Genomic DNA, 24,369 nt, shown 5'->3' with positions numbered 1-24,369 from the left:
GTGTGCAGATATGGGTATTTGTTCCAGAAATACTTGCCAACCATTTTCTATATAAATGCAATTACTTGGCGTGTCAAGAGAATAAATGTGATACAAAGACCAATTATAGTGTTCAGCCACCAAAAACACCGAACACCATGTAACTGAATGTATCCTCAGCAACCTTCATACCATCCTCCATCTCTTATCGTTTTTGTAAAGGGATCAAAAGAGAGGATAGCTAGCCCATGAAATAATAATATTGGAGCTCCACAGATATGAAAAGAAGGAGGCATAGGTTTGCTGGAAAGTGAAATACAAGCCTTCAGTCCTGCTGTAAGGTCTGGGTGGGCAGATTTCCCCACTGACATAATTGGGACTCCATGCAAGTGCAGGGGGTCTGCTCCTCCAGACCTTCTGCAGGATTAGGGCCTAAGGCTCTGTTTGGCACACAGATGTAAGAAAGTGTGTCAACATGGGGGAAAAGGAGTGGGTGGAATGGAGAAATTGTTGCTTGTAAAATGAACATGCAAGCTGCAGGGATAAATAAAGTGAACTAAAATAATATAGGTTTCAGAGTAGCAGCCATGTTAGTCTGTATTCACAAAAAGAACAGGAGTACTTGTGGCACCTTAGAGACTAACAAATTTATTTGAGCATGAGCTTTCGTGAGCTACAGCTCTCTTCATCGGATGCATTCAGAGTGCTCAAAAGGCCAGTCCTGCAATCTGCATGGGAGCAAAATTCTTGTGGCAGTGTCTGATCTGCATGAACTGCAGTGCCAGGCATTGAATCAGTGTTGTCAGCTCTTGGATGTGATTGCTAGTCTCATTTTTTGGGGGTGCTTTTCTTAAAGCTCCGGCTCCTGGAGTCATGTGAATATGTGAGACTCTCAGCTTCCATTAAAAAAAAAAAGAAAAGAAAAAGGTATGTTTCTAACCTCCAGAGCTTCAGAAAAAAAGCTTGAAAATGAGACCTGAGTGTACCCCAAAGGTTCAAAAACCAAAAGGTGAGTAAAAGGAACCCAAAGTTATTGTCTTTGTAAAATCTCATTATTTTTGAGGGCCTGAGTCATGATTTTCCAGTTGGCAATGCTGCATGTATTCTTTATAGAGAATCAAAAGCAATTGTTTGACATGAAACACATCCAGCATTTAATATGTTTAGAGTTTTGGGTGTTTGCACTAATTTCCTGATCCTTCAGAGAAACAGGAAGTTCTAAATGAAAGAAATGTGGAACCTATGGAGCAGAGAAAAGCCATTAGAAGTTTCATTCATTACCGAATACACATCTTAGGGCAAAGTGGTCATTTATCTGATTTCATACATGCCTCTCTGATTTAGTATTTGTAGCAATTGTGATATCAACTTAAAGTAAATTCATGTGATCCTCCATTAACTTGCATTGCAGGATTGATTAATTTCTAGCATTTTTAAAGAAGTTTCTGTTCTCCAACATTTATATATGAAAATAGGTCAGAACAATGATATTTTAAAAATGGCATCATATTCCCATGGAACCTTGTTCTGGAGCAGATACTCAAGTAGTTTGGAGAAAAGTGTGTTTGTATGTATGGGAACTCCAGGAAGCATTAAGAGGGTGTCTGAGGATAAATAATAATAATTTCACATTTATATAATATCTTTCCTCTCAGCTGCTATATGGGGAGTACCAATGATATGCAGCCACTTCTGAGGTGGAGCCTGACAACCACTTCACAGTACAACGCAAACAAGGAGGTAGGTGGGGAAATGAGGTAAAACATCTACACTTAAAAAAAGAGCCACTGGTTTACCATGTCTGTACAGAACAGACGGTGCCTCTGGGGGGGGATCTATGAAGGGACTTTGGCATTGCAACACTAAGCGTCATGATGCCTAACTTTTAGGTGCGGTCCCCAAAGCTTAGTTAGGTGTCCAGGCTCCTTATACAATGAATGGGGAGAGAGGCGCCTTAGAATGGGACCCACAAAAGCCAGGACGCTAGGCGAAGAGCCACCTAAGTGCCCCATGGGAGATGCCCACGAGAGCGGTATGTTCTAAGCCTTGCCCCGCTCTTGGAAACAGGCGCCTAAATCCAGGCTGCAGGGAGATGCCTATCCCTGCTTGGCCGCCTGGAGTCAGACAGCTTAGGTGGGAGACCCCTGTTCAAATCCTTTCTCCCCCTCTGCCATGGATGAATGCTTTAACCACTGGACTGGAAGTTATACCGTGGGTGGCAGCAGCTTCTCTTCTGGCAGGATTTTGAATGGGCTCCGATCCCATAGGCGGCCCCTGAGCACGCCGACCGGATTGGACCCAGTGTGCGATTTAGGCGTTTGTCTTCCCCCAGGTTTTGAATTGCTCTGGGATTAGGTGGAGACAGGTGTCTGGATGCTAGAGAGAGGCAGTGCACTGGCCCCCAGGCAGAAATGCAGGGTACTGAGGAGCTGAGCGCGTGCAGCCGCCTACAGGGTTTGGTGGGAGTTCAGTGGCCAAAGCTGGGGCGTAGGCCCCTAAAGCCCAGACTTAAGGGCTGACGTACCTTTGTGGCTCTGGGCCTGGGTTTTCAAGTATAATCAGCAAGGTACTGGGACCCTGATCCTGCACTGAGCTCTGCGGGTGAATCCCCAGTGCAGTCCATGGGCGGGGAACAACTGGCTGGGCTGGGGCCCAACTTTTTCCTGCGAAAAAAAGACACATTTGGCCCATTTAAAGGGAGTTCCAAGACCAGTCTAGCCTCAGTGGAAAGAGCCCCCTGTCTAGTGAGCTCCCAGCCAGGCTAGGGAAGTTGCTGTAAGCAACTGGGGTGCCCCTTTGGTGCCACTAAGGGACTCCCTCCGGGGAGTGGGGGAGGAGTTGTTGAAGGGGCAGGAGGTCAGACCGGGTTAACAGACTTGCCGAGCGAATCCTTCCCGCCCCTTGCGCAGAGGGTAGGGTGACCCGACAGCAAGTGTGAAAAATCGGGACGGGGGTGGGGGGCAATAGGCGCCTATATAAGACAAAGCCCCAAATATCGGGACTGTCCCTATACATTTGGGACATCTGGTCACCCAGCAGAGGGAGGGGAGCGAGCAGGGGCCGCAGCCCCAGCCTGGGGAATACCGGAGCGGGAGGCGCCCCGCCCCGCCGCTTCTCCATGCACAGAAGGTACCTCCGGCAGGTGGCTTCTGGGTCCAGCTCGAGGCTGCAGGGCCTGGCTCTGAGCAGCAGGGGCTGCTCCTCCCTCCCCGGGCTGGGGCTGCCGCTGGCCCCGGGGCACCCGTGCCGCGCTGCCCCGCGAGCCCAGACCCTGCCCCAGCTGGGGCGCCGCTGCTGCCGCAGCCGGCTGAGCTCGTGCAGCTGCCTGCAGGCGGCTCCGGCCCGGCCCGGCCGGTGACAGCTGCCGGCTCCCCGCCTCCATTGGCTGGCGAGCCGCCCTAACGTCAAGGCGGCGCCCAGCCCCCGTGCAGCGGCTCGGCGCGGCTGCCGGCGCAGGGGGAGAGGATGCTGCTGCGGGCAGGGGCTGCCTCCCGGCCCTCCAGCGGCGGCGGCGGCGGCGGCATCCTCAGCCCTGGCGATGCAGGCACCACCCCCCGCCCCTGGTGAGCCGCAGTGCTCCAGGAGGGGCCCCCGCTAGCCCCAGCCCAGCCCGTGCGTTCCGCTCCGGCGAGGAAGGGATGGGAGGGAGGGCAGCTGCTCCTGTCCCCTGCTCAGCAGCAGCAGGAGAGTCAAGGCGGCAGCCGCCCCACTGAAGGAGCAGGGGGCACAGCCAGTGCGGTTGACTGAGGGCACTGTGAGGCTGCCCTCCTCCTCCCCCGCTTGCATTGCCGGCTCTTGCATTCCCCCCCCCCCCCCCCCAGCCCAGCAGCACCTCCCAGCCCCTGGATCCCCTCTGCAAGGCGCAGCCATGGGGGCGCTGACCAGCAGGCAGAACGCCGGGGTGGAAGAGGTGGACATCCCTTCTAATTCCGTCTACAGATATCCTCCGAAATCCGGTAAGGCTTAAAGAGCGGGGAGGTATGGGAAGCAGTGTGACTGACCTGTGCACGCTCAGGAGGTAACTCCAACCTCAACTAGTGTCGCAATCATTTCACCCTGTGTGGCGAGGGAAAAGGGCTGGTCCGGTCCTTTTGCGGGGTGGGAGGCGATGCAGTAGTTTCTGAAGTTGATCGGTTTTCGTGGAGTTTGTTTCAGGAAGAATGAGCTTCCAGGCAAAGGTTCTCAAAGGTCTGGACTGCCCTAAATCCTCTTTTCCCTTGCTTGCCTGCTGATACTCTGTAAGGCTGCAATATTTTTACATGGGGCCTGAATTATATTGGTGACATTCATGGCACTGTGCTCAGTGGTAAAGAAATGACTTTCTATTCTATTTGTTTTATTAATTGTATCTAATGTGGCTACAGCTATAGGGCTAAATCCAGAGACTTAACTGAGTTTTGCTCAGTCCTTGGTCTGACAAAATTCCCTTTGAAGTCCCTAGTAAAAACTGAATTGGGACCACAGCATCCCACAATGAATTGCTACATACCCATCTTTGTGTGTGCATGGATGGAATACACATTAACCGTAAGTGCGGTGTCTTATGTCTGTTCACACAGGTTGGAATGTTTGGCTCGTGTGTTACTTGCATTTAGAAAAATGAAATGGATAAACGCTGGGTGGGGGGTTATAAAATTCTGGCCTGTTACACAAAGCTGTGTCATCAGCCGTTCTTGCTAGCATTATGCATTATTTGTGTGGCACGGAAAAGAACGGGTTACGAATATTCAATGGCGAGGAAAGAACTTTGGGTTCTGACAAGAACTTCAATAAGTACAGGTTCAATTCCAGTCTGCCAGCTTAATGATTCTCTTTTAAATAGCAGATTGCATTGATACATTGCCATTACAAGGTGCAAACAATTGTCTGGCTTTAAAAACTTAGCTGTATCATGTTCCACTTCATTTTTCTTTTGTGTTTTGAAGAATAATTCCCAGGGTGACAATATAACTCAAAGCACTGGGGGCTTGTGCTTTTACAGATACTCACCAGGGCTGCATGTTATTTTTAAAACCATTGTTTAAACTCCTGTCGGGTTCCCTGTTGATCAATCTGGGACCAACCCTTCCCCTGAGGATTTCATGAGTGTGGTTTGCAATTCTCCTAGCTGCTGAACCTGTGCTTCTGACATGATCATGCAGGCAGGATGCCTGGTCTAGCGCAGTGCTTCTCAAGCTATCTGATGTGGGGGACTGGCAATTTTTTTTTCCAAGATGCGAGCAGACTGGCAGCCGATGGCTTGCGGACTGGCACCGATCCGCGGACCACCCCTTTGAGTAGCACTGCTCTAGATGAAACCACACAGTACTGAGAGTCAGCAGTTTGGGAATCTGCTCTTGGCTCTTCCTCATGGAAGAGCGAGTGACCTTGAGGAAAGACTGACCTCCTTTCCCCCCTGTATAATGGGAATGCCAATGTCTATCTTATGAGAGGGTTAATTCAGTAATAAATACGAAGAGTTTTGTGATCCTTGGATGGAAGGTGATATGGATGTGCAAAGTGTTACATTAGGGGGTGCATATTTTGAAGATGTCTTGATCCACTATGCATTTGTACTTGGTTTGCAAAACGAGCCTTGAGGCACTGAATATTATTAATAGGTTAAGGTAAAAGTTAAGGGTCTTCAGTGCTATAAGAAACTACTAGCTAATTACTATCAAGGACCTTTTTAGAAAGAATTACCGCTAACATAAACTGTGTTTCCGTACTGAAAATATGTGCTTGCCTTTGTAATAGCGAGCACAGCTGGAACTGGTCTGCTGAAACATCTGTCTGGTTATTGACCTTTAACAACCTCTTTTTGACCTTTAACAACCTCTTTTCCACCAGTCATGCTACAAGGTGTATTCTGGTGGGGTCATAATTTTAAACCGGTGATTCCTGCTGCTTTTAATCTCCTCTTGATGCACACGCAGGAGTTGCATGTTTTTACAGCAAGGGAAGTTATGCGGAGTCCCTGAGTACTGCAGTAGATGCTGTGAGGTTGGTGTGTGCTGGGACTGCTGGAGATGATTCTCTTTCCACTTTCCCATGAGTCGTTTTAAATGCTGTCATTTTTGTTGCATCCTTTTATTTTGCCTTACTTAACTGTAACTAAGCTTTGCATCGTGAACTGATGGACAATCTTTGGGGGGGCGGGAAACGAGTGACATTTATAGTAGGTATCTCAAGTTCAGAAGGAAACCCGTGAAGAGGAGGAATGATAGCTTTGTAGTTAAGGTATTGGATGAGTACTTGAGAGATGTGGATTTAACTCCTGGTGCTGCCACAGACTCCATGTGTGACCTTGGGAAAGTCATTTAATCTCTCTGCCTCAGATCCCCATCAGGAATGGTGGAAGCTTCCTAAAAGTGGGGAGGGGGCACCGGTGCCCAAACCATGACTCTGCCCCCCATATCGCCCCTTCCTCCGAGGCCCCGCCCCGGGGAATCTATTCCTGGCTCTGTCATCCCAGGCAAGTCACTTAACCTTTCTGAGCCTCAGTTTCCCTACCTGTGAAATGAGGGTGATAATACTTCCCCCACTTACTTCACCAGGATTTGAGAGGCATAATTCATCAATGTCTGTAAGCTGCTTTGCAGTCCTCAGATGGAAGATGCTGAGGAAGGGCAATGGGTTAGTTTAGTAGTACCATGATTTGATGTACTCAAAATGTCAAGGACTGAATAGACTGGAGGCTGCGGTGTTGGGGTATATGTCTTTATCCTGCTCCTGTATAAAGTGACCTCTGCATGAATGAGAAGGACTTTCTCATCTTCAGCTCGGTTGCTTGGGGACAGAGTTTTCTTGGCTGTGTCAAATCTGGTACTGGAGCACTCTGTTACGAGGCCAAGTGCAGCGTGGTGCATTAGGGCAGATCCCAGCACTGTCTGGGTTCCCCCATGTGATTTTTTTTTTTTCTTTTTAGTGTGTTTCGGGTCCAGAGTTGTGAGGCTGCACCGGGAACTGAAGTAGTAATTCACTAAGTTGGTTGTTTATCGGAAGTTGTGTTGGGAGCAAATACAACCATCCAAACCTAAGATGACCGGGGACTAGTGACCAAGAGAGATTACAGTTGTTTTGCTTGTGGTCTTAAGTGGGATTTTCTTTCAGTTTTGCAGGACAGCTGAGTTAGAACAGTTCTGGGCGAGATGCTTGCGGTGCTGATTTCTACAAGTGTCATGCATCGCATGTGTGAAGTGTAAACAGTCTCTGAAATGCAAACGTTGGGAATGTAAATCGAGAGCTGGGTGTATAATTACACGTAACCTTCTCCGGAGGTGGGGGAACATGATAGCTGTAGCAAAGTGGGAGTGGTGGGGCTCAGAACGTAGGCATGGTCCTTGGTTCCCTGCTTCAGAGGTGCGGCGGTTTTGCAGCTCCCATTGTTTTCTCATAGATTTGGGGGTTCCGGGCCTAACTGATCAGCCTGTAGCATGGGGCTTGTCAGGTGCCCTTTCCCTCACTGCGTAAGTGTCTTATTCTACCCAGCCAGAGCTGTTTCTCTGTTGAAAGTCTGAGACGCTGCTTTGGCCAAAGTCATGGTTCTGCTGACTCGGGCACTTTACTCATGCGTGCAAGTTGTCAGACACATGCAGCCATATTAATGAAATCTGGCCATGTCCTCTTGCTTCTCATTAAGCTGGGTCGGGGTGGTTATGTGAAGAATTGAAATGCACTATTATTCATTGTGTGGGAAAAAGGTGACTCCCTTTCTCTGCTCCCTAGTTACATCTAGTTTCCTTTCTACTGGCTGAAAGGTGCAAGTAACTCAGCTTGCGCCCCAGGTTTAAGGGTGAAATTTACTTCAACTCACTACTCGAGCTCTACGGTGGGTGAAGCGTGCAGGAGGCTCGGGGCGGGGCGATGCACCAGCGCTAGATTGCGGTTCTGTAGCTCCTTCCCCGTGCTCTGTGGGCTGGAAGGGTGGCTGTAGCTACTCTTCCATCACTCCCGTGAGATGTTTAGAGTCGCTGGACAGGTATAACTGTGGACACTGCGCCTGGTTCTTCTCATTCCCCTCTGCCCCATAGACAAACAGGGGGAGCACCTCCAAAGCATCCGTTCATAAGTCTCCTGTGTAGCAGCTCCTTAGGGGATGTAGTGATGTGGAAGCCAATTTGAAGATTGTATGTGCTGGGATAAGTGTACCCAGACCCCCAGTTTACCCAACTGGAAACAAGAGGCAGATGTTTAACAGTGAGAGTAACTAACTGTTGGAACAGATCACCAAGGGTTGTGGCAAATGCCCCAATCACCTGGAGTCTTTAAATCAAGTCTGGATGTCTTTCTAATGGCTGTGTAGTTCAGCCTCAGGTCGTTGGACTATTAGGGTATGTCTACACTGCACTGAAAGATCCTTGGCTGGCTCAAGTCAGCTGACGCGGTGTCGATGTACTCCTGAGGCAGGAATCGCTGGGTGAGACTCTCTGGTCTGCGTTATGTAGGAGCTCAGACTAGATGATCCTAATGAACCCTTCTGGCCTTAAAATCTGTGAAAGCTGTGAAATCGCAGCAGTGCAGCGATCCGAGTCCCCATTGGGTCTGATAATTGGGTGCTCACTGTCACACTAGGCCTTCTCCATAATGGAATCTGCCTCAGAAACTATTTGTCAAGGAGGCTTGTTTATCTTTACAAGCTGATTTCCCCCACCCAGTGTCCAGCCTACTATGGTATACAGAGGTGGTTTTATTGAAATGCACAGACTGAATCTTAGGTGCTCTGAGCGTACGGGTGGCTCTGCCATGACGAGCAGTGAGGGATCTAATCAACTGGTGACGTGCAAACAAAATACTGGGGTTTGATCCCACGGTTAAGGTGCTGAGTCATGCTGGCGCGCTGTTGGAATTGAGCAGTCCATCCAGGTGACAGTCAAAAGAAGAGGAAGGGTCGTGGGATGATCCAGGGGATTAGGTTAGGAGCTGGGATGCCTGTGCTCGACATCTCCCTTTGCCAGTGCCCTTCTGTGTGGCCTTGGCCAAGTCACGTACCCCTGCTGTGCCTTTGCTTTGCCTCCCACCCACCGGCTAGAGGGGAGATTTCGGGGCAGTAACTGTCTCCCCTGCATTGGCACAGCACCATGGGGCCCTATACTTGGTTGTAGTCCTTAGGTGCTACTGGAATACAAATAATACGAACAAGCTCCGCTGTTTGTATCAGAGGCCGCTGCAGGGACTCAAGGACTCCACAGTTTTTGGCTTATGGCTGCCTATTTTTCGTTTGTTTAAAAAAAGACAGTCCAGACAGTGGTCTCCTGTTCCAGCTTTGTCCTCCCTGTGCTTTTTCTTGAGGTCTTCTCTCTGGCTTATTGCACTGATCTAAATGAGCCAGAACACAATGGGGTACGGGGGTGGCTTGGAACCACTTCCCACAGTAGGAAATGCAGATGTGCATCAGGCCCGAGGCAGCTCTTGAGAAAGAGATGATGCTTCCAAAATCCTCTGCATCCACTGCACCTTACAGTGGAGTGCATCAGGTGCGCTTCTGGTTTCTGCCCAGACAAAAGGTGGGGTGGATCCTAGTGTCTGAACTCCTCCCCCTCCCCCTTTTCCTTGCATGCCTGCACAGGGTTGGGCATGATCTTGCCCTAAGTTTGCAGTTAAAACACTGCTGACGTTCTTCTCTACAGGAAAAACAGCAGTCATCGGCACAGGTTGATTACAAACAATTTATGCAGGTGTGTTGGGGGAGGGAGGGGTTTGCAGGTGGCTGCTGGGGGTTTCCTGCTACATTTATTCTTGCTGGGAAATTTCACAGGGACTGAGATTTTGCAAACCGAATCGTTAACACAGGTGTGGAGAGCAGGTGGCTAGAAGCAGAGGCTTCACTGTACGTTTAGAGAAGAATCCCTTATGTGTGTTATTAGTAACATCTTAGATGATCCAATCAGCATGAAAAAAAGTAATTGACATATCCCCATTTATGCTGTTTGCTCCACTTAGATCAGGTTGGACAGTGGCAGTAGCCTGGTCAGTTTCATCTCTCTCTCTTTTTTTTTTTAATCAGTTTCCCTTTAGGGCTGTAATGCACTAGCCCAACCCAGTTGTGTTTGGAGTCCCAATATGATTATTTATGCGTCACCAACAGTGTGCTAAGTGCTTCAAGACAAAGTATGAATCTGCCCCCCCCCCCAACACATCCACCCATTTTCATTGTTCTTTTAATTTCAAACCCCTTTGTAAAAATTGTCACCCTCTCATCCGCCCTGTAACACTGCCCTGTGGTGCACCTTTCAACTGTAAAGTGGTTTCAGCCCTTTGTTCCTAAGGGATGGGATGTAACTAATGTGTAATCCTGAGTATGAAGTGTAATGAATGGTGTGTATTGCAAGAAATGTGGTATAGCAGATTTGGAGCTGAAATTAAATGCAAAGCTGCAGTCTCAGATGATTGTCAGCTATAGATTCTAGAAAACCTGCAAAACTGGCTTCAATTGCTTTATGTGCATAGGGCTTCTCAAGATGTACAATGCCCATCAGCCCACTTGATGAGGGAGCTGTCTGTGTAGGGTGTCAATTGACTCCTGTTTAAACTGCAATGTTTTCTATAGAGCCGGACGGGGCATTATCTTTCTCCACCCACCCCCTCCTCCCGAGCAAATTCTTCATGATCAGCAAAATGGAAACAGACCCACAGCGATTGGACACTTGCAAGAGAGCTTTATTTATGCACCTAAGTTGATTAGCCCAGCTGCCATTAGCGCATTTGCCTTGCATCACACTGTGATGTGCGGTAACTGGGAAAAGCTGTCTGCTGCTTGCCAGCTTCCTAGCCTTGCGCTTGTCAGTACTCCATGGCGGAGTTCTTTGTCTCTGAGTATACAGTATTGCAGGGGGAACCCTAATTAGATCTTTTCCTGGAACAGGACAAACCCAAGATTCCTTCTCTAGAGCAATTCACCTGCTGGGTATTCGGCACACACACAAAAAAAGGAGCCCAGTAGCATCCTTAGGATCAAATATGCATTGTGTACATCTTGACAGGTTTCAGAGTAGCAGCCGTGTTAGGCTGTATTCGCAAAAAGAAAAGGAGTACTTGTGGCACCTTAGAGACGAACAAATTTATTTGAGCATAAGCTTTTGTGAGCATCCGATGAAGTGAGCTGTAGCTCACGAAAGCTTATGCTCAAATAAATTTGTTCGTCTCTAAGGTGCCACACATCCTCCTTTCCTTTTTGTGTACATCTGTGACTTCTCTTACATGAATATGTTGGCAGGGGGGATGCTGATACACGAGGCTTGTCTGAATGTACAGGTGACATCATGATGCCTTGTTCAAACTTCTGTCGCTTTTTTAAAATAGTGCAGTTCGCTTATACTGTATTCTTTATTTGTTCCTTGAGGTCTCAGAAGTTTTAAATCTCATTAGAGCCTGGCTCTCCCTCAACCATTTAACCGTCCTTGACAGGCTTTTAATCCTCTTGAGGCAGGTGTCAGTTAAAGAATTATAATTAACCAATAATAGGAAGCTTGTTGCTTGACAGAGGGGAGTTCAAACCCCTCCTCCCCTCCCTTCCCAGCAGTGCCCAGGCAGTTAAAGTGTTTCGCTCAAGGGTTGATCTCTGGGAGAATGTTCAAAGCAAGTTCTTCACCGGAGGTGGGGCAGGGTAGCCTGGTTTGCAAGTTTTCCTGCACCTGGGGTCAGCGTAGAATAATCTCTAGTCTTGTTGCTCATGGCCTAGGTGCATGCCTGTGTGAGTGACTTCAGGGAGGAAGGGAAGCAAAGTATTAAGACTGCAAACCATAAACTGGCGATGAAGGCAGCAGCATGATGGAAACAGTCAGTGTTTCGGGAGTCCGGTGTCATAGTTGACATGGAACTGCAGCATATAACAAACTAACCTCTGATCCTGCTGGAGCCATTCACTTTGCGCTCACTGCAGGCTGATCGGGAGCCCTTCTACACAGAGACAGCAAACTCCATGCAACAATGGATCTGTTAAAAGAAAAGGAGTGCTTGTGGCACCTTAGAGACTAACCAATTTATCTGAGCATCAGCTTTCGTGAGCTACAGCTCACTCTTCCCCCTTTTGCACCTAATTGGGAGGAGAGCATTGGACCAGCACAGCCCATTTGATTACTCCTTCTCCTCTTTCATGTGGATGAGACAAAACCATCAACTTACCACTTCTGTCTTTAATCTCCTCTGCCATGACTGATGGCCGTTCTGCTGGGCATATGGAAAATTTATAAGGCTTTATAAGCAGAGTTTTGATATTGAAAAGAGGGCTCAAGCATAGCTAGGGGCCAAGACATCTTGCTGTTATCCAGGTAACTTGGAGAAAAATCCAAAGGCACGCATTGATCCAGAGCTTTAGTTGCTTGTGTCCACATGATTTCATGGTAGCTGGCGTGGAAGATAGACATTTTCCCTCCAGTAAGGAGTTGTTTCTAGATCTTTTTCCCTGATAACAGAAAACAAACAAGTCTTGGAAATGCTTTTATTTATTTATTTTTCCCTTTAATGCTTTTTCTTATTCCATTTGCCAACTTACTTTCCATATCCTGACTTCTTGTGTGCCAAAGTGATCCTGTATTAGTGATGGTAAAAGGAGGGATATTTTCACTCAATTTTGAGCATAATGAAATCTGTCATATACCCCCCACTACCACAGCATATGGTGTAGTTATCCTCACCACACCCATGTGGGGTAGGTCAACGCTGTTATCTGCATTTTATAGTTGGGAAATCGAGGCACGGAGAGACTAAGTGCACAAAGTCACACAGGAAGTCTGTGACAGAGATGGGACTTGAACCTGGGTCTCCTGAGTCCCAGGCTAGCACCAAAATCACTAGGCAACTCTTCCCCTCAACCCCTTCTCTTACATACCCCTTAAACCTATGAGCTGGGGGCAGGAGGCTAGCAAACCCCAAGGTTCAGCTGACTGAGTGGTGTTGCTATTTATTGGTATTGCAGTAGCACCTAGACGCCACAGCTGAGACCAGGGCCTTGTTGTGTTAGGTGCTGTACAAGTCCACAGTAAGGGACAGTCCTTGCCCAGTAGCGCTTACAGTCTAACTAGATAAGAGAGACAAAAGGTGTGTAACCGCTCCGCCAGGTGGTGTCAGCAGCAACAAGGGCCTGGTTCGCTATTTAGGGGTTCCTCTTCAGATTACAAAACAAAAGCCGCTCAAGCCCGCACCCAGAAACCTGAGAAAATGAAACACCTTCCTTGGGCACCCTTAATAGGCAACATTTCCCCTCTCGCAAGCACTGAGTCTGCATCTAAAAGGAAGGCGGTGTTTATGAAGGGAAGAGGGAATGCAGCGTGAATGTGAGAAGAAGCAGCCCCAATGGCTCACCAGGGGGTGAGTGATACCACATACCATATCCCCATTTCACAGATGAGGAACTGAGGCCCAGGGAGATCATTTGGTTTGCACCAGGTCACGCAGGGCATCTGGTGGATCTGGAAACACCCCAGAGCTGCTGAGTACCAGCGGCCACAAGACAACCCTTTATCTCAACAGATGGGGTTCGTTCGGACTAATGCGAAAGGTGGAGGGGTTGGGCCAGCCACAGAGGAGGCAGGCGGGAAAGTCTCCAAGTCCCTCTGATCCCAGGCAAAAGAAGGTCCAAGCCTGCATAGGGAGCTTTTCCAGCATCATTGCTCCCTTGGGAGAAATGCAGCCGTTGACTCCCCTGCCCGCCCCTGTGCACAGGGGGAGTAGGAGCCAGCGCTTGTTGCACTGACTGTGGTGTTGAGCTCCCCTGGGTTCTGATGAGAGCAAGCCACGTAAAGTGGCTTCCCCCTGCTTCCCCTGCCTCAGAGCCCCAGTCCTGCAGAGGGGTTTCCCTGTGAGTTTGCCCCATCTACGCTAGCTTTTGCTCTCCCTTGCCTGCTTTGGGCCCTGGCCTTCCACTTCTTTTGACCTTCACCCTGAACTTCAGTCACTCAGGAAAGCGAGAGGCTGCCGGGCCCGACCTAGAACCAGGCATTGTCGAGGTGGATGCCGTGCCAGCTTCCTCAGGCGGCTCTGCATGTGCTCTCTATCAAGTGCCAGACACCGGTAAGAGACCCTTCCCTTCTGATCTGCAGCCACTGCCCTGCAGAGAGCCCGCTACCGCCTGTCTGGGGAGCATGCTCACTGAGAACTAACTGGAGACCATCGTTCTCCTTGTGGTCTAAGTGCCCAGTCCAGCGGGGGCCTTTCCCCTGAGCGTAGTGGGAAATGGATCTTGGTGCTAGATCAGGATTTGAACCCAGGGCTCCAGGATTGTTGAGCAGAGGCAATAAATGGCACTGCTGCTTACTGCAAGCTGCCCCCTTTTAAACTTTTTTAGGGGCCTCGGAAACTCCCCTTATAAGGTTTAATGTGCACTTCTGTGATTTACTCTTCTGCCCAAGTCACTTCATCTGTCCAAGTGAAACCATGTGATGTATGTCCTCGCCTCTCCTCCTCCTCACACATGTGCCCATATCGGTTTTAGCAAAGGTTGAGGGCAGCTCACTGTTGGGTTCTTTCAGATGGCTGCTTTCTCTCTGTGAAACTATCTTACCTATAAATTATGCACGTGGAAAATGGGGCCAGAAAGCAGCAGGCATCAATAATTGATCGTCGAGCCTTCCTCAGCTGTGAGCTACGTCATTGTACCTGCTTAGGTGTCTGGTGGTTTTCTTCTTTTGTATTTCACAATGTAACTTTTAGCTGCTGCTTGGAATCAGGTCAAATGTCACCTCACACCCTCCTACCCCCCGGAAGGCCCTGATCCAGCATAGGTAGACCCCTGTATCTGCATGGGGTCCACGGGTGCCAAAGGGTGCAAAGCACTCAAATGACAGAACATGAAAATTAAGGTTAATTAAACAGCTGTATTATTATTTGTAATATGGTAGTGCCTAAAGGGGCCAGTTTCAGGTGTGGCCCCATTGCATCAACAGTGAGAACCAGTCCTTGCACCAAAGTGTTTATAAGTAAGGCTACATTTTAGTCACGGGGATTTTTAGTAAAAGTCACGGACAGATCATGGGCAGTAAACAAAAATTCACGGGCCCGTGACCTGTCCGTGACTTTTACTATATACCCCTAACTGAAATTTGGGCTGGGGGGCCATGGGTGCTATGGGGGCGGAGGGGTGGTCCAGGGGTGCTGGGGGGGTTGCCCAGGATCCCTGCAGGGGAGGGGAGGTGGGTGGTGGTGTGCGGCCCGGGACCCCTGCTGGTGCTGGGTGAGAGGGGATTGGTGGGGCTGGCAGGATCCCTACCCGGCTCCGACTGGCATGTCCCCTAACCCTAACCCAGCTCCATAGGCGCAGTTCCCATTGGCCGGAAACCACAGCCAATGGGAGCTGCGGGGGTGGTGCCTGTGGGCGCAAGCAGCACGCACAGCCCCCCTGGCCACCCCTCCCCCTAGGAGCTGCAGAGACATGCCAGTGTAAAGCTGGGAGTTGTAGGCAGTCACTGTTTGAACTGAACAGATATATTGAGACACACAGGGTCTGAGTCTGGTCCCACGCCAGTTTTTAACTCCATTGGCTACACCAGAATCGTTCCTGATTTACACGGAGTCAGTGAGAGCAGAAATGGGCCCAGTGTTTTGTAGTGTGTGTCAGTATTTCCCTACTCCAGCAGTATTTACTGGCTCAGCCACAGAGCTAGACTGACTCAGCTTCTGACCTCTAGCTACTCCCATTTCCTCCATTCCTGGGGCTTTTGGAGACATCCCTGCATTCTGGCATGACAGTGACTGGGTGATGGGGGCGAGGGGTGGAGGAAGAGGGGCTGCCGCAGCCGTATTCTCCAGCAACCCTAGAAATTAAATCCAGTCTATTACAAGGATTAATACCTCTGTTTCTAATCCCCAAGGTTTATCTGCTCTCCCTGCATTTGTGAAACTGAAGAATCATTGGAGAACAATCCTCCCTCTTTTATCTCTTGCAAGTCAGAGGCTATCCATTCTGCTGGCATGGCTGGGATTAAGGCTAGCTTGTTAAAAGTTGGTTTGACCTTTTACTGTGAAATCTGTGAATTGTTTAGAGGGCGAAGGGGCAGGTGTCAGAGGTCTGGGAAATGTATGTGGTGCATTAACTCATGTTGGGGATCTGCTCTCTCCAGGGGCAAGTAGATAGTGTCCATTAACAGGCCGTGTGCAGGTGCTGAAGGAAGAATGTGCTAGACATAGGTCATAATTAGAGGTAAACCTTAATTGTACTTTTCACTAAGGTCCCTGTACTGATGAAAACTGACCTCAAGATTTGGCCAACATGCCTAAATCCTTTTGCAAGCAGATTCTCATTGTCTCCATTGGGAATTTGCCTGAGAAACAAACTTGGGCTCTTCTATCACTTCTGTGCACTTGAAAATGTTACCCTCAGTAAAATCTGCTTGACGATCTCAAAGTCTGACCTGCAGAGAGGTTTTTCTTGATAAAAGAGAGCTACTGTGTAATACAATCACTCTAACCAGTTGCAAAGAGACCCAACCAACTAGACCAGAGATGCACTTTATAATCAGGCTAACAATTGGACCGGAAGCTGCCATAATGCTGCTCTGAGGAAGTAAATGGGACCAAAGGGAACAGGTTTGCCATGAGAGGGCCTTAAATGTGGAGTTCTCTCTTTCATATGATGTAATAATGACTGCTACCAGAATGGAACTCCCGGGGCTGAACTGGGTCCCCTTTTCAGGGGGAAAACCCAAGGTCTAAGCAAGTCCACGGGGCTAAGTGACACCTATGCCTTGTGCTGGCCTGTGGGACAGGGTTAATTTATTTGCAGAGTATCTGATTCAACCCCTACTGATGCTTTATTTCACGGGCACGTAATGGACACGGTTCTAGATTTTCAAATTCTGATGATTTTTTTTCTGTCTTCTGTTTGTCCAGTTTCCCTTACTGCAATTTAAATAAATAAATTTGGATTAAACAAAGCCGAAGGGAGTGGCATTGTAGATCCACTTCCAAGAGATGGCAAAGTCACTTCTATCGCTTAAAAACACCAGGGAGTGGGGAGGAGGGGGTTGCTCTGTTGAAATGACCCTTCCACGCTTCGTAGCAACTTGGAAACTGTCTGATTTCCAGTGAGGAAGGCTATCATTTCAGTCTGACTGTGAGCAGTTTAAGGAGGCCCATCCAGGCTGTCAGTGTCTGCTGGAAATAACCCACCTCCTTACCTGATTGGTGATCCTGCTGGGAAAGCCATTTAGTAGGTTTCACTGACTCCTGTGGGTAGCTAGCTGATATCCCTGGCAAAGGAGCAAGGGAGGTGGCAATGGTAGGGTAGGCATCCCATCAGAGAGAGCACGGGCACGCAGAGGTGTGGAGTGCACTGGTCATGATGGAAAGACCCCTAGGAGCAGCCGCGCGTGGAGGGAAGACTGAGGCTGGGGTTTTCATAGGGTTATTTTGGAAGTGTCGTGGTTAACAAACCAGACTCCAGGATGACTCTGTGCAGTTTTGTTCCAAGTAGGACAGGAGCACTACTTACTGACAGGTCCTTTTGGGGACGTGTCATTAAAATGGTCCCCTCCTCTGAGCTAGGTAAGAGGAGCTGCTGACATCAGGACAGGTGTCTCTTAAAAGCTGCCTTAAGATGTCCTCTCTTCCCTGTCTCTGTCTAATCACCAAAATACGGGAACAGAACAACTCCCAGGAGTTTCCCTTTCAGACTAGACAGTTAATGTGGACAGTGGTGCTAATTCCAAGCAGAAGGACTGTCTTAGTTACTCAGTCAGCATGAAGAATAGGGCTCCTAGTTCTTGAGACCTTGGATCATCCCTCCACAATGTCACAGTTTTGAACAGGTCTCATGTCAGTTACAGCTGGTTTTGGTGGCTTCAGCCCCAGGGGATTGAAGTGAAGCGCTTCCCCAGATAAAGCAAAATCTGAGCGCATTGACTAAACGTGATTAATTTCAGCAGCGACTCCACTGCCATTCTGCCCACAGAATGCGTCATTGCCCCAAGTGGCAGCATGACTGAGCTGGAAATCGCTGGGACCATTTAATTGCTTAGCAGTTTATTGAATTCACTTTCCAGCTCTATTCAGTGCATTTGATAGCCTCTGTTTCTTCTGTCCCTTTTTAGGGAGCTACTTTGCCAGCCATTTCATCATGGGAGGTGAGAAGTTCGACTCCACGCACCCGGAGGGCTACCTCTTTGGAGAGAACAGCGACCTGAACTTCCTGGGAAACCGACCTGTAGTGGTAAAGTGAAATTCATTCAGCTGGGTTTGCAGTTAGGGAGGAATCTGACATTGTGAGACATAGGGCTTGAATTGCTATTGGACAGAGAAATCTGTTATGTTTGGGTTCTTATCCCACGCCTATCACCATGGTATCTGGGTCCGAGCTACAAAACTCAGATCCCTGGATACAAGCTTCCCAAAGTTTGTGGGGGTGTTTGGATTAGCCCATTACAGAGAGCAGCATGCAAGGGACAGCCATGAATTTTAGATGCAGATCTGAACTTCTTCCAAGTTGGGTGGTTTCAGGCCCATCCCTACAACTAGAAGATGTCTAACGGATGCTCTGCTCTCTGGGTGAGATCCCACTAATTTCAACAGGCCCAGGATTTTGCCTTCTAAATTGGTGGGTGACTCTAGTACTCACAAAATGGAGATGCCGATAGCACCGGTGCGGGCAGGCCATCGACGAGCTTCTCAAGGCAGCCATTCCAGTGCAGCTTAAAGCTGGTATTCAATGTCCTTGCCCAATCATTGCTAAAAGAAAAGGAGTACTTGTGGCACCTTAGAGGCTAACCAATTTATTTAAGCATAAGCTACAGCTCACTTCATCGGATGCATTCAGTGGAAAACCATTGCTGGCTCTCTTGAGAACACACACTGCCAGGGCGCTGAGCTGGGATGCATGCAAATGAGGCGGTGGGTCAGAGACTACCCAGCTCACGCTCCCTTGTGATGTGAGCTTGTGTTTGAGCCCAGGAATCAAAGGCAGGAAAGGCTGGTGCATGCATCTGCTCCGCCTCCCATAACTTCCATTGGCTTGTCTTTAATTCCCCTCCTGGCGCATGTGACGAGGGCCAGACTCAGCCAGTCAGCATTCTTTGGTTTGTCCAAGAGCTGGGCTGACGGGCACAGGCCACCCCTGCTGAGGCCTGCACTCTGCACCCGGGAGGCTCCATTTCCAAACACTGGGCCCTAACTAGGCCAGCGAGATTACATATCTCAGGACTCTTGACAGGTCGCCACCTGGATTCGTGCATTTTCTGGGATGGTATGTCCTGTGAGTACCCATGTGCAGATGCTGGATTTGTGATGTTCTCTCAGGCCCTTGTATTCAAAAATCAGGCTCCCAGTGTGTTGGGTGAAGGATATAGGGGTGCATGCCGAATCTCTCTCCACCCCCAGAAGTGTGTGTAAAGCAGACACTCTTTCCCAATGGCAAGAGTCTGATTGTTGTCACCCAGCATCTTTTGCTGGTAACACCATTCTTCAGTGGCAGCAAAGACACTGATTCTTACAGCTTAATCAGCCCTATTTACCTAAGTCAAAGGTTCTTAACTCCCCATGTTTATCCCCACCCCCACCCCCCACTGTTCCTCAGATGTTCTTGTCAACTGCTCGAAATGGCCCACCTTGATTATCACTACAAAAGGTCACCCCCTCCCCCAGCTCTCCTGCTGATAATAGCTCACCTTAAGTGATCACTCTGGTTACAGTGTGTATGGTAACACCCATTGTTTCATGTTCTCTATGTATATACATCTCCCCACTGTATTTTCCACTGAATGCATCCGATGAAGTGAGCTGTAGCTCAAGAAAGCTTATGCTCAAATAAATTGGTTAGTCTCTAAAGTGCCACAAGTACTCCTTTTCTTTTTGTTCTTAACTTGGCTCATAACCACCCTGCTCTTCCCGTACTGTTAACAGGGAGAGGGGTCCTGGCAAAGGGGGTGGTAGCATGGGGAAAGGTTGAAAACTACTCACACAGGTGTTGAATATAAATACTGAGGTTAGAGACCACACCCACAACCCAGCTGCTGTTTTCCACTTGAATTGCTCGTGGTAATTGGCCTTGCGTGCAAATTTTATCATTTGCACAGACACTTAGAAAACTCGGCCTGTGAAAATCTGATTGCAGATTGACTGACAAACTGTTGCCTTTCTATGTTCCCTTTGTTTTCCTCCTGTAGATATACCAAAGTATGGGTGGGCTGGCACATAAAGCACCACCTTCAACCCGCATGTTTAAATTAGGCTTGGCAAGGGTAAAGCAAAAGGATTATTTTATATGAGAACATTGCTTTGTAATTGCTGAAAAACAAATAATTTTATAACTTTTTAACTTCTGAAATTGTCTTGGAAATGAGAGAGAAATATTTTCCAACTATGTGGCTGAAATGGAAGAAATTTAACCACATTCTACCATATTGACTCTTATTGTAGGGGTGTGTTAATTTCAGGTTATAATATTAATGTGAGTTACCCCTGTTGTGTCCTGTTGCTTTGACATGACCGTTATTGCTTTAACAGTTGGAGTGGAAAGTTCTGCGGTCAGAGATTCCATTAGCCCCTTTCTTGCGTGTGAATTGCCTTCACTTCCTGCCCACCTTTAACACGTGATGAGTTTCTGCATGTCACATAAATTCTATCCGTGCAGCCTTCCGTCTCTGTAACCCTAAAAGGTGGGGGACTTTTTTTCTAAGTCCGTGGTTCTGATTTTTACTTATCCCACTGTAACTCCTTTGGCTTCGGTGGCTTTACTCCTGATTTACATCAGATAACTACATGGTAAATTTAGAAATGTGCTTGTGTCCTCCAGAAATACTGCATTTAAGTCAGTTCCTGTCTATTTGTGACTTCCCTCAGAGACTTGCAGATAAAATCTGGATTTTTATTAAGGAGGTCTGAGCCCTCGACACCATGAACTAGATCTGCTGTAGTTCAAACAGAAATCACATCAGGGAAGTCCTGAGGTCTCTGTTACACAGGAACCCAGACTTTCTAGATGATCACGGTGGTCCCGGCTAGACCATGGTGGTCCCTGATGTTGCTCTTCATTTACATGCCAATACACACACATCTGACTCGTCCCACCCTGGCAAATCATTGGCGGTTTACTCTTGCCACCTGGCCTATGTTTGCTTGAAGGGCAAAATACCGCAACACAGCAACAGAAACAGGCGGCTCAGGATGAAGGTGGAAGCTGTTCTTTTCCTAGCTGCCCTAAACTTGAGATTTTTCATTATATGTCATTGTTCCTCATGTTGAGCCCACCCACCTGCGCTGCGGGGGTCTAACTCAACCGGTGTAGACTTAAGGCTACATCTACACCACACTGGGGATGTGATTCCCCTGCTTGTGTACATGTATTCACACTAGCACTCCTTGGGTTAGCACAAGTATAAATAGCAGGGTAGCCGCCGTAGTACAGAGAGTGGCGACAGAGGCTAGCAGTCACTAGCTGCCAGCACCAGGCTCCCCCCACTAACCCCCTAGCCCACCCTGGACCCCGCATGCCCCTGAAGCATGGGCCTCCCCAAAGCCTTGAAAGTCCAAACATTGGTGGAGCTGGACCCACGTTCCTACATATTGGTGGAGCATGGGCACCACGGGCCCATGTAACTCGCCACCTATGGGTGGAGGTAAACAGAAGAAGGGACCTTGCATTAGGCTGACCATGGGTCTCAGTCAGATTTCCCTGGAGGCTCATGTTATCTTCTCCCGTGGAGCTCTTAGTCCACATGAAGTGCAGTTGCCTTCCCTCACCCCCCAGCATTGGAGCATGAGCGTTACATGTCACACCAGCATTTCAGCCTGCCCCTGCTGGGGTCCCCTCTGCACCTGCGGGTAGGCTGTGCGGTCTGCCAGGCCCAGCATGCAGGAGAACCTGTCCAAGCAAGCTAGGCTGAAATGGACACCTGGTTTCCCTCTCTTGCGCTCTGGGTGTGCAAGGGAGAGAGGATGGCTGTGTGTGAGGGTGGGAGCCTGGTATGCAGGAGATTTGGGATCTGCTCCCAGCGTTGCTGTTGGCTCCCTGGGGCAGGTAGCTTAGGGCTTGATTCTGCAAGGGGCTGAGTCCTCTGTCCCTGATCCAGAAGAACTCTTAAGCACATACCTAATGTCAAGCACAGGAGTGCTTAAAGTCAAGTATGTGCTTTGGGGCCTGGCAGAATATTTGTGGACTGCAGCACATGCTTAAATGGTGTGCTGAACTGGGGCCTAAATGGTGACTTATTAGCATGATCAATGCACTGTTACTGCAGGCCACGGTGGAGAGAATGCAGCTGCTGTTTGCCTGCATGGTAAAGTCAGACCATCTGATGATGTTGCCTGGTGAGTTTTATGATCTAACAGTTAAGTTTATCCATTGTTTAACTAAGGAAAAAAAATAGAACTTACCATTCACCATCTTTGAAAGGCCCTGCCTCCCCATGCTCAGAAATGGCAGCTATATTCTGACCTTTATCCTAGCATCAGACTGCCAAAGTGTTAGCTTCTCATTTGATTATTTGTCCTCATTCTATTTAAGGCCATTGAAAGTGATGTATAAGATTATCACTACTCATACTACAATAGCAGCTGAGGTCAGGGCCCCATTGTGCTGCTGGGCATGTGAGAAGATAGTCCCTGCCTCGAAGAGTTTGCAATCTAAAGGTCTGATCCTGCATACAGCTGAGACAGACAAAGCATGGGAGAAAGAAACATCATCCCCATTTTATAGATAGGGAATTCAGACACAGGGTAGATCAAGTTACTTTCCCAAGATCTTCGACTCTGTGGCAGGGCTGGGAATTGAACCTAGATCTCCTGAGTCCCAGTTCAGCTTCCCCTTTAAAATATTACATTTTTTAATCGTTAGTGGATTTTAGTTAATTCCGCAGATGAGTGGCTTCTGGTGGCAAGATATATCTTTTTAGTAAAAAGGAGAGCACATATTTTGGTGGGGATCATGTACAGCTGTGTGCAGTATTCGTCCATGCCAGAAATTATTCTTCATAATGGCCAAGTTGCTGGAGGGCTGGTTGCCTGCTGCTCACAAGAGTCCCGCAATGTGCCGTGTGCATAGTACGCTCTGTGCGAGTGAATGGAGAAGCTGTGCTAAGACGCTTTCCGTTACAATGATATTCAGAATTTATAAAGCCACAAAGTTTCTTCTTTCTTACTGTTTTGAATGCACGGAAATGAAATGTGCACCTGAGCCTTGAGATGTTTGTTTCTTTGTTCCATCGCTTACGCATTCAGTAAGTGGAAGAGAAACTCATGAATAGTGGGCTGCCAGGACTGGTTTGTTGTGGTTGGCTTGCTTGTGAATGCTGGGTAGTAATTCCTTGGTTTTTATTCTGCTTAAAGAGCACTGACGCTTTTCATTTATAAAGATAAACACGCATTTAAAGACTACATGGCTCTCACAATTAGAGCTACAAATGTTTGTCAGCTATTTGGGTTCTTTGCATTGGGTGCCGTATTATTATTATAATAATAATTATTACTATTATTTGTTATTTGTATTATCGTAGTGCCCAGGTGCCCTAATCATGGCCCAGGACCCCACTGTGCTAGGTGCTGTACAAACAGGGAACAAAGAGACAGCCCTAGCCCCAGAAAACTTACAGTACTGTCTATTTTCATATAAGCACTTAACAAAATAATTATGGATTGGAAAGACTTTGCTTGCTTTTTGCTGAATGAACCTAGTCGGAGGAGGGAAAGCCCGTGATGCTGCCCTACATCACTTTGTGGTGTTGGGGTACCAGTGCAATGCAGCATCACGGGAGTTAAGGGCTGCACAAGGATTTAGCTGTCTATTAAAATCAGTGGGAGTCCCTCAGCTAAACCCCTCCCTCCAACATAAGAATGAAAATTCAGCCTTAATCCCAGGGTATTTTTTTCCCTCCAGCAGTGATTGCAAGAAAGCCTCCTAATTCCAGTAAAAGCCTATAAACTGCCCACCATGCATGCTTCCTCGTAGCAGGGACCCTGACATCAGATAGTCTTTACAGCATCTGAGAGGGTAAACAAACAGCTTGGAAAGAATTAATGTCGCATTTCCAACTAAAGAAATGACATAGTTTGCTCTTAATTAATGATGGGCCTGAGCTGCAGAGCGGTGCTTTAGAGCCGCGTTTCTCCAAGGTTCACGTGATTGGAGCTGGGGTTCTGGTGTGGCCCATTCTGGAGCTACAAGCTAGTCACAAAGTTTGACGTTAGGGGTGAACTTCCGCGAGTTGTGTGGGGTGTTTCGGTCAGCGAATTTGGTTCTTTCCACTCTTAGGGTCAGAGAGTTCTTTTGTAGGACTTTCTCAGCATACAGCATATTGTCTCCCCAAACTCTTTGCAAAGATCTCCTGAATGAATAGTTACAGCCTCTGAGCAAAAAGAAAAGGAGTACTTGTGGCATCTTAGAGACTAACCAATTTATTAGAGCATAAGCTTTCGTGAGCTACAGCTCACTTCATCAGATGCATATCGTGGAAACTGCAGCAGACTTTATATATACACAGAGAATATGAA

The 24,369-nt window shown here is 48.1% G+C and overlaps 1 protein-coding gene and 1 long non-coding RNA gene across 5 annotated transcripts in view; one reads left to right on the top strand and one right to left on the bottom strand.

Annotated features, from left to right (window-relative positions):
• Nucleotides 1-658: 658 nt before the first annotated feature.
• On the bottom strand, nucleotides 659-4,063 carry LOC140897680 (uncharacterized). Its single transcript, XR_012154784.2, has 3 exons — nucleotides 3,981-4,063; nucleotides 2,504-2,642; nucleotides 659-875 (listed from the first exon to the last, which is right to left on the bottom strand). It is a non-coding gene; the product is annotated as an uncharacterized LOC140897680 (long non-coding RNA).
• Nucleotides 3,408-24,369, top strand: part of RNF157 (ring finger protein 157) — a 79,396-nt gene continuing 58,434 nt past the window's right edge. For all 4 annotated transcript variants that reach the window (XR_012154781.2, XR_012154782.2, XM_073310595.2 and 1 more), the window contains exons 1-2: nucleotides 3,408-3,935; nucleotides 17,982-18,100. Coding sequence is in view for 2 of the 4 variants with exons in the window: in XM_073310595.2 (XP_073166696.1) it covers nucleotides 3,848-3,935; nucleotides 17,982-18,100 (207 nt within the window). In the remaining 2 variants the exon portion in view is untranslated. The remainder of the gene's footprint in view (nucleotides 3,936-17,981; nucleotides 18,101-24,369) is intronic.

Source organism: Lepidochelys kempii, chromosome 14, assembly GCF_965140285.1.
Source record: "Lepidochelys kempii isolate rLepKem1 chromosome 14, rLepKem1.hap1, whole genome shotgun sequence".
In the NCBI taxonomy this organism is placed as follows: Eukaryota; Metazoa; Chordata; order Testudines; family Cheloniidae; genus Lepidochelys; species Lepidochelys kempii.
This window is presented reverse-complemented; position numbering and strand designations above follow the sequence as displayed.